Source organism: Gossypium hirsutum, chromosome A03 (genome assembly GCF_007990345.1).
Source record: "Gossypium hirsutum isolate 1008001.06 chromosome A03, Gossypium_hirsutum_v2.1, whole genome shotgun sequence".
NCBI lineage: Eukaryota > Viridiplantae > Streptophyta > Magnoliopsida > Malvales > Malvaceae > Gossypium > Gossypium hirsutum.
The window spans coordinates 45,054,364-45,068,413 of NC_053426.1; the positions used below are offsets into that span (position 1 = coordinate 45,054,364).

The 14,050-nt window shown below is 31.0% G+C and overlaps 1 protein-coding gene across 17 annotated transcripts; it reads left to right on the forward strand.

Annotated features, from left to right (window-relative positions):
* Nucleotides 1–893: 893 nt before the first annotated feature.
* On the forward strand, nt 894–6,086 carry LOC107887132 (ATP-dependent zinc metalloprotease FtsH homolog). 17 transcript variants are annotated; one of them, XM_041096436.1, is made up of 9 exons: nt 894–1,284; nt 1,384–1,593; nt 1,722–1,970; nt 3,329–3,507; nt 4,383–4,450; nt 4,724–4,817; nt 4,905–4,971; nt 5,056–5,106; nt 5,791–6,086. In XM_041096436.1, the coding sequence occupies exons 3-8, from the start codon at nt 1,894–1,896 to the stop codon at nt 5,066–5,068; spliced, it is 498 nt and encodes a 165-aa protein (XP_040952370.1). In that variant the 5' UTR covers nt 894–1,284; nt 1,384–1,593; nt 1,722–1,893; the 3' UTR covers nt 5,069–5,106; nt 5,791–6,086. The 17 variants fall into 17 exon arrangements, 4 of the variants coding, with proteins under 4 accessions (XP_040952370.1, XP_016666774.1, XP_040952369.1 ...); XM_016811285.2 differs by having other exon boundaries at nt 895–1,223; XM_041096435.1 differs by having other exon boundaries at nt 895–1,223; nt 1,414–1,593.
* The last annotated feature ends 7,964 nt before the right edge of the window (nt 6,087–14,050 follow it).

Consider the following 14,050-nt stretch of genomic DNA (forward strand, 5'->3'; position numbering starts at 1 on the left):
TGGTTTAAGGTTTATGGGTTAGGGGTTAGGGATTTAGGGTTTAGATTAATTAGTGTTTTTTAATTTATATATTAAATAATTTCTTATATAATTGTAAAAAAGATAATATTAATTTTAATATATTAAAATTATGATTATAGTTTTAATTATTTAAGAGATAATAGATAAACTTTATATATATTAAATGGTTTAGGATTTAAGGTTTACTTAAGATTTGTTAAATGATGAAATTTTTTACAATCAATTAATAGTTTTATATTTAAAAATATTTAATCAAACCATTTGATATATTTAAATATTAGGTTTAAAAAAAAACATTGATAAATAAATAAATAAAAAGTAACAGATCATTGATATGGATAGGTAACTATCTATTTTGGATAGGACCAGATTATAACAAATAAAAATGAAATACAAAAACTAAAATCATTCCACATCGAATTCTAGAAAAATAGTTATATTTTAGTTAGGAAGAAATATCTCTAATGAAATGAAGATTAGATCGGAAAAGAATAATATAAAATCATGATTAACGTCTCAATCTTTAATAGAAATTTGATACGTGAGAGATTGATTGTTTATATTAGATAATTTTAACTTAATAATTAATTACAGCCATTTAATTATTTGTTTTCTTATTAAAATACACGATATTTATTTTCAGAGTACTTGATTTTTTATTTATAAGAATCAATTTATAAAAAATAGTAATAATAAATATTTTACAAAATTATTTAACTAATAATTTTTAGCAGATAAAATAAAAAACTTTTAGCAGAATAAAACGGTATCGTTTTATTTACAATGAAATAATTTTTTTTGGCATTTTTATGAAAAACGTCACAAAAGGCTAACAATAACTGTGTTTTTTATAAAAACGCCAAAAAAAATCATCTCATTTTTTAAGGCGTGGCTTTATCCCCAAATTTCCCCCTCTGAAACCCCTAATTTTCCCCCCTAAAATCAGTATCCTCAAAACACCCCCAATCTTACACCTTCGTTGCTCTTTTCAATCAAGAAGCTCTCCAGCAGCAGTTTTGATTTGGTTTCCAGTTAGACTTTGAGATAGAAGAGATGACAGTGAACCAGACGGCGGCGTTGAAGGTGGGGTTGTGTCTATTGGCATTTCATGGAAGGATTAGTAGCCTTCAGCCACACTTCCAACACTTGCCGACCTTGCCTTTGCGATTGCTCTTCTCAGCCTCTTCTCACAATCCCTGATGGTATTCCCAGATCTAGCTCTCCTCCTTCCTTCTCACAATTAAGATATCTTAGACGTCTTACGTAGGTGTATAACTCCACTGCATGCTTTTTGAGGGGCTTAATAATTATATCTTTGACTTGCATATGTGTTTTTTTCTTAATTTTCTAATAAAATTTCAGGAGCTAAAATTTGGGTTTCCCTATTTCTAGAGGTGTAGCTTGGTGGAGCCATTGAAGTTCAAAAATGGAAAGCCTCACTTTCCTCTCCTCGCCTCTGATCCTGCGTTTCCAACCTTCTTCTCCCCTAATTCCCATTTCCAAAACGATATCAACAAACACGACACTAGGCTCCGTATATTTTCTGGCACTGCTAATCCTGCTCTTGGTCAGGTTTAGATTCAATTCAACCCTCTCTTTTCTTTCATTGAGATTGTTTAGATTAGATATCTAATAAGTATCTAGGTATACAGGAATATGAGTTGTGTAATTCCCGCTATTGCTTTTTCTATATTGGATAGGAAATCGCATGCTATATGGGTCTGGAGCTTGGGAAAATCAAGATAAAGCGTTTTGCTGATGGTGAGATTTATGTTCAGTTGCAAGAGAGTGTGAGAGGGTGCAACGTGTTCCTTGTGCAACCCACTTGTCCCCCTGCCAATGAGAATCTTATGGAGCTTCTCATTATGATCGATGCTTGTCGAAGGGCTTCTGCTAAGAACATTACTGCCGTCATTCCCTATTTTGGCTATGCTAGGGCTAACAGAAAGGTAACTCAACTATGCCCAATTAATAGATTTTGCCATACTGTTTTGTTTTCCTTCATACTTGGCCCTACTATGGAATGCTTGATCATATAGAATTCAGCTCCAGATTTCCAGTTAAATTATTATTTACTCCTTTTCTTGGAAGGAATCATTTCTTTCATGTGATAGGATTCTATTTATTCTGGTTTTATATTGTAAGATTCTACATCTTTCTTGTTGTTCTAAGCAACTAATTGAACTTGGATGGGGCATTTTAATCATTACATGAGCAAAGTTATTTTTTGACTTGTACAATACCATTATAACAACCATGAACTGGAATTACATGTGATATTAGTAACTTGTACCAGCCCTTAAGGCTTCGACTTTACTTAAAACAGGAATTACATGTGATCTTTGGCAATTTTGCCCAGCAGAATTAAGCTAATTTTATGGTTCTATCTTTAATTAATGCAGGACTGAGTAATGCTTCCTTTACAGGTCAGTTTCCTGTTTCTTTGTCATGGATGGATGTATTTATTGGAATATGGGACTAAGTAACTTAATACAAAGAAATTTTACATTTGTTTTTCTATGCCTTTTAGATCACCTCTAATTTTATTATACAAAGAATTAGTAACTCAATACAAAGAATTTGTGGAAGTTTTAGTTGGTGTTGGTTCTACTCGTATCAGGGATCTGTTTAAGAGAGCCAAGGTGATAATGCTATAAGTTTCTTATATTTGATTGCTAAGGTAGCATGTAGCTATTAATTGTTGGGCATATGGTAATAATTAGGGAACAGATAAAATGTTGCAGATGGTTGGGCCACCTATAAATCAGCTTGCTGTATTTTCTGTGTTATTTTTTTTATGTTATAAGTACAGATTCCTTTTATTTTATTTACAGATACTTGGTTGTGCTATGTACTTTGTGTAATTTGTTGATAAATTCTTATCTTTTGCATGTAAATAAACCATCAGTTATATTCATTGATGAAATTGATGCTTTAGCAACTAGGTATGATAATCTTGTTGCTGCTCCTATACTTTCTTTTTTTAATGCAAGAATTTGTTGAAAACACACCATTTGTTGACATTTGAAGGTGAATGCTTTAGCAGATATAGTTTGCAACTAAGCATTAATATTTTGCATCTGATTTAAATCAAGTGATTGGAATGGAAATATAGTTGCCTTGGTTATCTTTTATGGTATTTCATAAGACACTGAGAATGGGCTACATTCAGTACCTTTTATAGGCCAATTATCACTGCAATTATGATAGGAAGATAACTATAGATGAATTTAGTGGAGAGGAGAAAAACATAGCTGTCTTTAAGATCATATGTAAATGATTTCTCTCTTTCTTTCTATCTGATCAGACGTCAGGGGATTTTCAAGGAAACAACAGACCACCTGTATAATGTAGCCACTCAGGAGCGGGAAACTACTTTGAATCAGCTACTAATAGAACTTGATGGGTTTGATACTGGCAAAGGTGTTATATTTTGGGCTGCTACAAATCGTAGAGATTTGTTAGATCCTGCACTTCTCAGGCAAGGTCGTTTTGATCGTGAGGTTAATTTCCATCATTTGAATAGCAGATCTAATTAGTTAATATATCTCATCAATACAAAAATATATTCGAATCACTTTATCACCCATCACTTGATCTAATTAGTTAATAGCAGATCTAATTAGTTAATTTCCATCACTTGAATAGCAAATTTTATTATATTACATTTTTTAGTATCAAAATTTTCATAAAATTATAATAATTTAATAAAATCATTTTTTACCCATCGATTATCATAATGTATTTAGTTAAACAATCAGTAGATATTAAAATGATAACAAGTGGGGAGTCTGACATATTATCTTTTTTATTGTAAAATATGCATATGTACAATAAACACTTCTCTATTTAATTAAAAAAATAAAAATAGTGGCCAAATAAAATACTATAAGGTAATACTCATGACTCTTAAAATATGTGAAAATAGAAGAAATTATCTTAAAAAAGGCTACAGTCATCTCACAAATAATTTATTGATTCAATATATTGAATATATTGATAATTTTGAATTAAGAAATCTGATAGATTATACAAATTTTTAAACACTGAATATTATAATTACTAATTTGAAACTTTTGATGTAGAGAAAATGAACATATTAAACTTGGCAATCTATTTAATCAGAACTTTAAACTTTTAATCCATTAATATAAAAACTGTACTAATTATAGTTAAAATACCAGTAAGGCATTTGTCATGTAATTTCATTATTTGGTTTCGAGGGATAAAAGATATTCTAGATTCCTATTTTACCTTTTCAGCCTTTGTGCTAAATTTGTACCACCAACCTTAATGGTCTCTCCCTTTCTTTATCATTTCTATTCTTGCTACTTAATTATCAAAAATGGGTGCACCAACAGACTCAGCCCTCGATCTTGATGAACAGATCTCGCAGCTGATGCAATGTAAGCCACTTTCGGAGCAGCAGGTACTTTTTTTTTCACACTCTGTTTGTTTCTCAAGAAAGTATGGAAATTTTGAGCACTTAATTTAATTGTATAATTATTTTAATAGATTAGGCTATATTTGGCTACGAAATGAATACCAAAATGATTTTGAATTGGATTTGTTTTAAGATATTATTCCAATAGCATTAGTTTCTATTGCCTTGTGAACTTTTAGTTATGATTAATGAAAAAAATCAATTTTTTCTCTCTTCCATTTAAAACATTTATATATTCTTTTGATTTATTTGATGTAGTTGATTTCGAAAGAACTTGGCATATTTGCACAAGAACTTTTGTGTGTTCGCTGCAAGAGTTTTCTACGTTTTACTTGTATTGTTTTGTTCTCAGGTTGATCAATAGAAGTCCTCGTTTTTCTTCCTTGTTTCATTTGGGTTATAATTGGTTGTAACTCTATTTTCGTGTTATCTTGTTTAGGTCAGAGCATTATGCGACAAGGCATAAAATATGCATCTCAAATACTAGATACATTTGCATGTGTTAGGTATAAAAAAAGGTGTTTCCATTTGGGTGTTAAGATTTTATGCAGTGTAGTTGCTTACTGTCTTACACTATGTTGTCCTTTTAGGAAAAATGATTGAACAAGCAATTGAGCAAATTATGGCCTTTTGTTGCATAGGTAAGATACTTGTTCTTATATATATTTTTGCTATAAGATTCATAGTAGTTGCTGGTTATTTATTTCAAAAAGGCTGAGAGAGGCTTTTGTGTAACTGAGGTTTTCCACCTTAACAGATGAAATTTAGGCAGGTTGTTCAACTTTTTTGGTGCTTTCTGAAATGAAAATAATTAAAATTGTTCTCTATGTAACTTACAATTTAGTATTTTTTCATAGTAGATAAACCAGTATTAGACTATTGTGTTGGTTGTCCGCAATATTAAGCATTCTGAGCATCAATATATTTAGATATTTTGAGGTTTAAAATTGAACTCAGGGAAGAAATAAAGATAAAAACAACTAACATAGTGGATCAGGAAAATGCTTTGCCATGAGCTGCTTTCTGTTTGACTCGTTTACATATCTAAATAATAGATTGTTTGAGGATAGGCCATGGATTTGGTGATATTTTTTATTTAAACTATGTAGGTTTTAGATGCAACACCTGTACATGCAAAGGCACATGATTAATAACAAGATCAATGACTTTTCTCGAAACAAATTCTAATTCTTGCATTATGGTGGCATTATTAAAAATTTATCTTTCCATATCATAATTCAAAGAGATCAGATAATGTGCTTTGACATATGTGGCTTTGAGGGTCGTATAAGTGATTTCCTTATTGGCCTGACTTTGGCTTACAGGTGCATACTTTGGCTTTCTGTTCCGGTGTTTTGGATTCTCTGGCGGTTGAATTGAAAGCATCAAAGGACTTCTCTAAGTTATATGCAGGCATTGTAATACTTTGGCTTCACATAAGCTTGAACCAGCCCTCTGTTGTATATTGTTTCTTCTTCTTTTCTGATTTTTTCCTTTGATTAATGAGAGGTGATGATGAATTGGCATTCTTTTCTCACGAGGATGAATTTTGTTTTAGAAATTGTAATACTTTGTGTCTCTGTGTGTTATTTTTTATGTATTAAATTACATATTGAATCAATGTTTATGTATTAAATTTAAATTCATTAATTTTTATATTTAGTTTTAAAGTTTAAATTTTAATGAAAAATTTAATTTAATTAATATTTTTTATTTATCCTTAAAAGTATATAGTTTAAATTTCAAATTTCAAAATTCAAAAATTAAACATAATATAATATTTAACATAGAAATAAATATTATTTAATTAAAATAAAATAATTTTTTAGAATGTCATGATTTTTAGTGGCGTTTGTAGGAAAAGCGCCACTAAAGGTCGTGTTTTTTAGCGGCATTTGTGGGAGCGTTTTTTTCATAAACGCCACAAAATGTTAGCGGCGTTTTTTGCGGCGTTTGTAAAAGCGCCACAAATAGTTTAAGCGGCCCTTATAAAAAAAACGCCACTAAAAACCTGTTTTGCTGTAGTGTTATGGTATTCCAATTTTGATTTCTTGTGATAGAGATTCGCGATTTACCTGGAAATTTTGGAAGAGTCTTCATGAAGCTTTGAGTTCGAAGCTTAACTTTAGTACGACTTATCATCTTCAGATGGATGGTCAGTCAAAAAGAGTAATTCAAGTACTCGATGATATGTTGTGCAATGGTGTCATTGAGTTCAGTAGTAGTTTGGAGCGATATCTGCCTTTAGCGAAGTTCACCTAAAACAACAGTTATTAGTCAAGTATTCAGATGACACCATTCGAGGCACTGTATGGTAGGAGATGTTTGACTCATTTATGTTGGTTTAAATTTGAGTCAGGAGAACGAAAAGAAAGTGAAACTGATTTGTGACAGACTGAAAGGCACTTGTAACAACTCAATTTTCAGTGGTGTCGAAAATAGTGGTTCCAGGTCACAAATTCGACAAGTGAGTTTGTAAATATTATTATTTAATATTTACAAGTCAATTATAATATCATATTGGATTTTGGTTTAATAATTTTTGCTAATTGAACAAATAGTAAAGTACAAGTATTTTGGAAAATGAGGTTTCGGGACTTTGTTTCTATAAATTGAGCTCGTAAATATTTAATGCAGAGTTACTATATAGGTATATTGACTTTCAATTTGGAAATTTTAGTATATGTTTGTTAATTAAGGAAAAAGGATTAAACCGTAAAAGTTACAAAAGTTAATCACTATTGAATTTAATTTATTAAAATGAATTATATAGTCAAGTGGGAGGATTAACATAGTAAATTGACCACAATTTAGCATGATGGGCGGTTCATGAGTATTAATTAATTAAATTACATGTTATTTTAATTATATATGTTAAAATGTTAGTAATAATAATATTAAAAGTAAAACATAAGTAAAATGTTGTCCAAATTCTCCAAAATTCGATTTTGCTTTATTTTATGCATGTAATTCATTTGGCTATTGGTTTTTAGTAAATTTTATGTTTTTGAGATAGTTACAACTAGGCCTAGCTAACCCGTATCTCCGATTTTAAAACTGTTAAAAATTTTAAAACTTGCCATTGATTAATCTTAGCTATGAAATGTTTTAGGACTATTTTGTTAGGTAATTTTGGTTAGTTTTAAGCTTATGGACTAAGTTGTTAAAATAGTAAAATTATATGCAATTATTTTGAAATTTTTTTAATTATGGGTAGTATAGGGATTATAGGAAATTTAACTAACATGAATTGGGATTAGATGTGGTTAATTTGAAAGTTTCAGGTTTAAGGACTAAATTGAATAAAAATAAAAATTTAGGGTAAAAGTGTAGAATGATGATTAATGGTAAAATATATGAATTTTAGTATTTTATAATATTTGAATTGGTTCATTGAATAAAAATATTATATTTAGATCAAGAAATGAGTCAACCCAACTTTAATTGCGGGAAAGGAAAGTGAGGAGAAATTGTCAGTGTTGCGTTCGTAACTGTTGTTGATTAGGTAAGTTTGTAAATTGATCGAATTAATTATTTGCTCTTTTTTTGATTTAATACATATCTATTTATGTTGCAATTGAGTTTTAACTACTTAAGATTGGCATGTGATGAGTTGAACTAAGTTGTGATGATATTTAAGTTGAGTACTATGTTTGGAAAATATGAAATACATGGATGTGTATTTGAAATGGTATAATGGAAACGAAGTTAAAGGATTCGAATATGAAATATTTCCCGTTTGAACATTGTGAATACTTAGGATACAAATGTCATGTCATGTAGAGGTTATTTATAGTTTCAGGTGCTGGTCTTGGATATCCTACCAATGGCTGAAGTCCTGCATTTGTTGCAGATTCTCCACAGCTCGTGCTAGTAGCATCGTGTAGCCTAACATCTTAATTCACAGCTCGTGTGAGTGTATATGGTTGCATTTTACAACCACATCTTGTATAAGTATTTCCTGAGTATCCAATGTTATTTCATTTCATTCAACGGGTGATAAAGGCTTAAACGAATATGTATATATATAAGATGTTATATGGTCAAGAAATGTGAATTGGAAAATGTTGATATAAATATTTGAAAGGGGAAGCTCTATTATTGAACATATGATGGATGTAATATGTACTTGTTTTGTCATTATTACATGTTCTATTATTTGTTGGAATTATGTGTTTCTTTGTGATACCTACTAACCTTGTGAGGTTGTGTCATATAGGAAAGAAATGTAAGTACAAGATATAATGAATGATTATGTGTTAAATGATAAAATGATATGTTTAGATGAAATGGTTATACAAAATGTTTTTATGAAAATAGATATATGAAATGGTTATATGAAGTGTCTATACGAAATATTCATATGGATATGGGCATGTGAAAAGAGACATTTGAAATGAATACTTAGAATGAAGATGTGAAATGTTAAATGAATATGTGATTGTTGGTATAAATACCAAATGTGTTTTTCATGTATATGTTTGACAACGTGATAAAGCTATATGTTTGATATATGAACTCACTAACCTTGTGAGACTTGTGATGAGTATAGGTAATGAATGACCTCATGACCATGATATTGAATTATCTTGTAAAATGTTTTAATTACATCATTTTTGGTAAGTTAAAGTTTAATTTTATTATGAACTTACTAAGCTTTAGGCAAGCTTACCTCGTTTTGGTGGTTATTCCTTGTTGATCGTCGGATACAAGTTGTCGATTGGATTATTTTTGGAGATCACACTATCCAACAACTTATTTGGTAATTTATTGTTTATTTTGATTCGGCTATAAGTAACATGTAATTAGGATGTTATTTATATGTGTTAGAAGCATTATGGATATGTTTTGTGTTATTTGAAGTATGAGATGTGTATAATGATGTAAATCTCCATTAGTATTTTCGTTGATTGTGGTGTGTGATGACAATGGTATGTTTTTTTTTGTTTTAAATGCATTTTGAATGGTTGATTTGGAAGGGTTGAATTAGTACAAATACTTAGGTAACTTGGTAAATCTTTGTTGATGATTTTGGTCATAATAAATAAGGTATCTTTGGTAGTTGAAGACGTATGAAATGCTAAGTAGTTACACTTGAATGGATTATGTTTCAATGTTTGAATTGTGGTGCCAAGTAATTGCATATTGGTTGGGCACATAGGACGAATGATTTTGGAATGCTTTAGGTTCATTTGAATGTGTTCTAACCATGTGAAAGTGATTGGGAAAGTTTGGTTTGGTGTCCAAGAAATGGATGTTGACTTGGTTTGCATTAAGGGTCATTTTTGGTGCAGGATTTTTCACACGATCGCAGTCAGTTACACGGTCTGAGCACACGAGCATGTGGGTAGCCACACAGGCTAGCCTTTGTCATGGCTGTGTAACCCCTAATTTCAGTTTTTTTTCCATATTTTTCTATTTTGTTTAAGATTACTCATTGTTGGTTTCCAAATAGTTTCTGAAGTCTCACAGGATTGATTTAAGGTTGTTTTTGTATGAATGCTATGATTATTGATTGGATATTGATTTATGATATTTAAATTTATTTTTGAATTTTGTTTAAATATTATCAAATATGTTAATCATCGTAATATCGCTTGATCCTATTCCAGCAACGGAGACGGGTTAGGGGTGTTACACTGCTTTTGATAGGTAGAAGTCTTATGTAAATCTGAGAAGTCGTGATATTGAATTTCAGGTTGGGGATAGAGTGTTCCTTAAAGTTTCACCTTGGAAGAAAGTTTTGAGATTCGGATGGAGAGGAAATTGAGTTCGAGATTTATTGGACCTTATGAGGTTATTAAGAGAATTGGACCGATAGCATGTGAACTTAGGTTTTTTACTGAACTTGAGCATATTCATGATGTGTTTCACATATGCATGTTGTGAAAATACCAATTCGACCCATCAAATATTGTTTTGATTAAGGAGATTGAGGTCTCACCTAGTCTTACCTACGAGGAGAAACCAATTGAGATCTTAACTCGTGAGATAAAGGTGTTGCACAATAAGATCATACCTTTAATAAAAGTTTTATTGTATAATCACAAAATTGAAGATTCTACTTGGGAAACCAAGAACACAATAAGAATTCAATATCCTTATATATTCGGTTCAGGTAATTTTAAGGATGAAATTTTTTTTAAAGGGAGAGAGTTGTCACACCCCAAAAATCAAGTTAGTAGTATCGGTTAATTAAGTCATGGGCTCGCGTGAGATATCGAAATTAGAGTCAAAGTAATTAAAAATAATAATAATTAAGTTATAAATAAATAAATATAAATAACTAGGAATTAAATTGAAATGAATTTTCATTAGATCCAAATTTCTCTCAAAATTCTCTCAACCATCCTGCTTTCTAAGCATCCAAACTCATTTTTCTTCTCTAATTTCCAAAGAAACTTATCTTTTCTCTTTCAATTTTCTATAAGTTCTTAACATGTTTTTTTTTTCTCAAATCAATCCAAATCTCATGGAATTCTTCAAATTAAGTGACAAACCAATGAGAAGCCTTATTGAACAAAGACAGAGGCAACAAAAATCTTACCTAGGTTTGACAGCAAGTAGGGAAATATCAAAGGTGAGTGGTCATGAGTACTGCAATTAAACACCAGTTCGCATGATAATGGGAGCTTAGGTAGTCTAAACACCTATCCTAAGTTATAAAGTAAGTGCTTATGTCTATGTGAGCTATGATAACATGTGAAATATACTGTGCGAGCTTGGCTATGATTATGCGAACTATGTTTTATTTATGTGAGCTATGTTATTGTGCAATTTATGCTATTTGCAAACCATTATATGCAAGCTATCTCTATTGCGATCTATGTGTATTGCAAACTATGCCTTATTGTGAACTATGTGAAATACGAGCTATACACTATAAACGGTGCTAGTTTATGAGCTCTGCTAAGTTGTGAGCTATATTAATTGTAAACTGTGAATGCGTTAAAAGTGATATGTTGGCATTGTGAACCCTTGAAATTGTTGGATATGATTGGCATGCAATAGGATTGTGAGTACTCACCTTTATTGTTGTGATAGGGTATTATGGCATGAAGATAGCGTTGGAGAGAAAGGAAATGTTGAGTTAAGCTCCATTCACCGAAGATAGTGTGGTGTGTTTGGAGAGTGTTAGCACTCGTGCTACACTTATTATAGATAGAGTAGGACTCTTTGAATTATTTGGTGTTTCTAGATATCCGTTTATCCAATGAATATGATTTATGATTATGTTTCATCGTCACAAATTGTCAATATATCAGTACAATGCATTATGAATATGATATGTACTATACTATATACATGCTTCTAAGTCGCAGTATGCTATTAGGTTTCCTAAAGGTTATGTGAACTGCTTATTTACACACTATGACCAGATTAGAATGTATGTGAATTGTAACATCCTGTTTTCAGTAAAATCAAAATAGTGATTTTGGGACCACAAATTTGATGAGTAAATTAATATTTTATTTTTATTTTAATATCTATAGGACATTAGTAAGGTCATGTGAAAATTTCGTTAAGAAATTTTGGCTTTTGCATGTTTAATTTCGTAAAAAGGACTATATTGTAAAAGGTGTAAAAGTGGAGTTCTATTAGTTAAAGGTGTCAAATAGCTATGTAATTTAAAGTCGAATGGACTTAGATGGTAATTAGACCATTTTTAATGTTAGTGGATATTCATGGCAAGGTTTTGTTGTAAATTTTAATTAATAATAAGGCTAAAATGGTAATTAGAGAATTAAAATCAAAATTAAGTAAGAAAAGATGAAATAATGTTATCATCTTTTCATTTTCTTCTTCTTGTTGACCGAATTCACCATTGAAGGAGGGAGAAAGCTTTATTTTGAATTCCATTTGCATGCAATGATTTTTAAGCCTGTTTTTAATGATTTTTATGTTTTCGAGGTCGTAGCTTAATCTAGCTAGTATGGGGATCAATTTGTAAAATTGTTAAAGAATTAGGATTGTCCCATGAATGCTATTGCATGATTCTTGATATTTTATAAAGGATTATGAGTCCTTGTTGTTATATAAACTAGTTTTGTAAAGTGATTTTTGATGAAAATTGTATTTAGGGACTTATTTGTAAAAGTAGTAAAAGTTGAAGTTAAATTCATGAAATGATGGTTTTTATGAGTTGATATTGGTCCCTAGTGAATCCAAATAGCATGAGATAAGGATGAAAATGCTTAGATTTCAATTTATGAGTTTAAGGACTAAATTGTGAAAAGTTAATATGTTAGGGGAAAAATAGTAATTTTGTAATAAATTATGGACTGAGTTGAATAATAATAGTATTAGATGGACTGAATTTGTCTATTTCGATCAAGATAGACCTCGTACGGATTCAAATCGGGGAAAAGCTAAAGCTTCGGATTAATCGACTTCTTTGTTACACTATAATTGTCGAGATAAGTTCGTAGTGTTTTAATATTAATGAATTTTAAATTTTGTGTATTTGCATTATAATTATTTAATTATTACATTTTTAGAAGAAAAATGATGAATTATACATACATGCCCCTGTTTGTACTTCAGTACCCCTAAATTGCACATACGTGCCCTTGTTTGTACTTCGGTACCCCTGAATTGCACACACGTGCCCCTGTTTAGACTTCGAAAATTTTGATATCAATGAAATGTGAATTGTATTAAATTTAACGTTAGATTATGATATGCTACGTTCTTACTAAGCTCTATAAGCTTATTTGTTTTTGTGGTTGATTTTGTAGATTGTTGTTGCTGACACGTGGGACAGATCAAGTCCTCAGCTCACACTATCTAATGACTTTGGTAGTTCTTATTTCTCCTAGAGTAGTGGCATTTATAAACTTAAGGAGTTGAATTTGAGATTGAAACGTAATTAGGATGTTTATAATGGTGTTTGATGTAGGTGTATATAGTACTTCAATATAGGTGTGTTTTGATATCTTGTATGCAAAATAGTTTATGATGGTATGTGCAAGTTAACTTGGTAATTTTTGATCCATGTTTGAATGACCAAAATGGTAAGTGTTGATTTGGTTGAAATATGGTCAAGTTTTGGTATGTTGAAGATGGTATTGAGTTTAATGTGATTGATGAATGAGAAGTGATGTTTGTTTGCATGTTTAGGTAAGACTGAATATTTGCATTTGAGGTGCCTTGTATCGCATATTGGTTGAATGATCTTGAACTATTAAATTGGTCATTTTATGTAGGTTTTGGTCATATTTGGATGCCTTGTTTTTATGTACAAAATGTCTCTAGGTGTATGCATGCTTTGGTGCTAGAAATGGCTTGAAATTGGGCAAATTCATGTCCACATGGCCTGAGACACGAGCGTGTGACTCAGCCGTGTGTGGCATGCCTGGCGACACAGTCGTGTGTCCCCCATAGGTTTTATTGCACACAAGTCAGGAAATTACACGGCCTAACACAAGTTCTGACACACGGGTGTATGTCTTGGTCGTGTGACCCAACTTAGAGAATTACATGGGTGAATACATAGCTGGGACACAGCCGTGTGTCCTTATTTCATTGTTACATAGCCTGAGACACGAACGTGTGTCTCAGTCGTGTGACCCCTACAGTCCAATT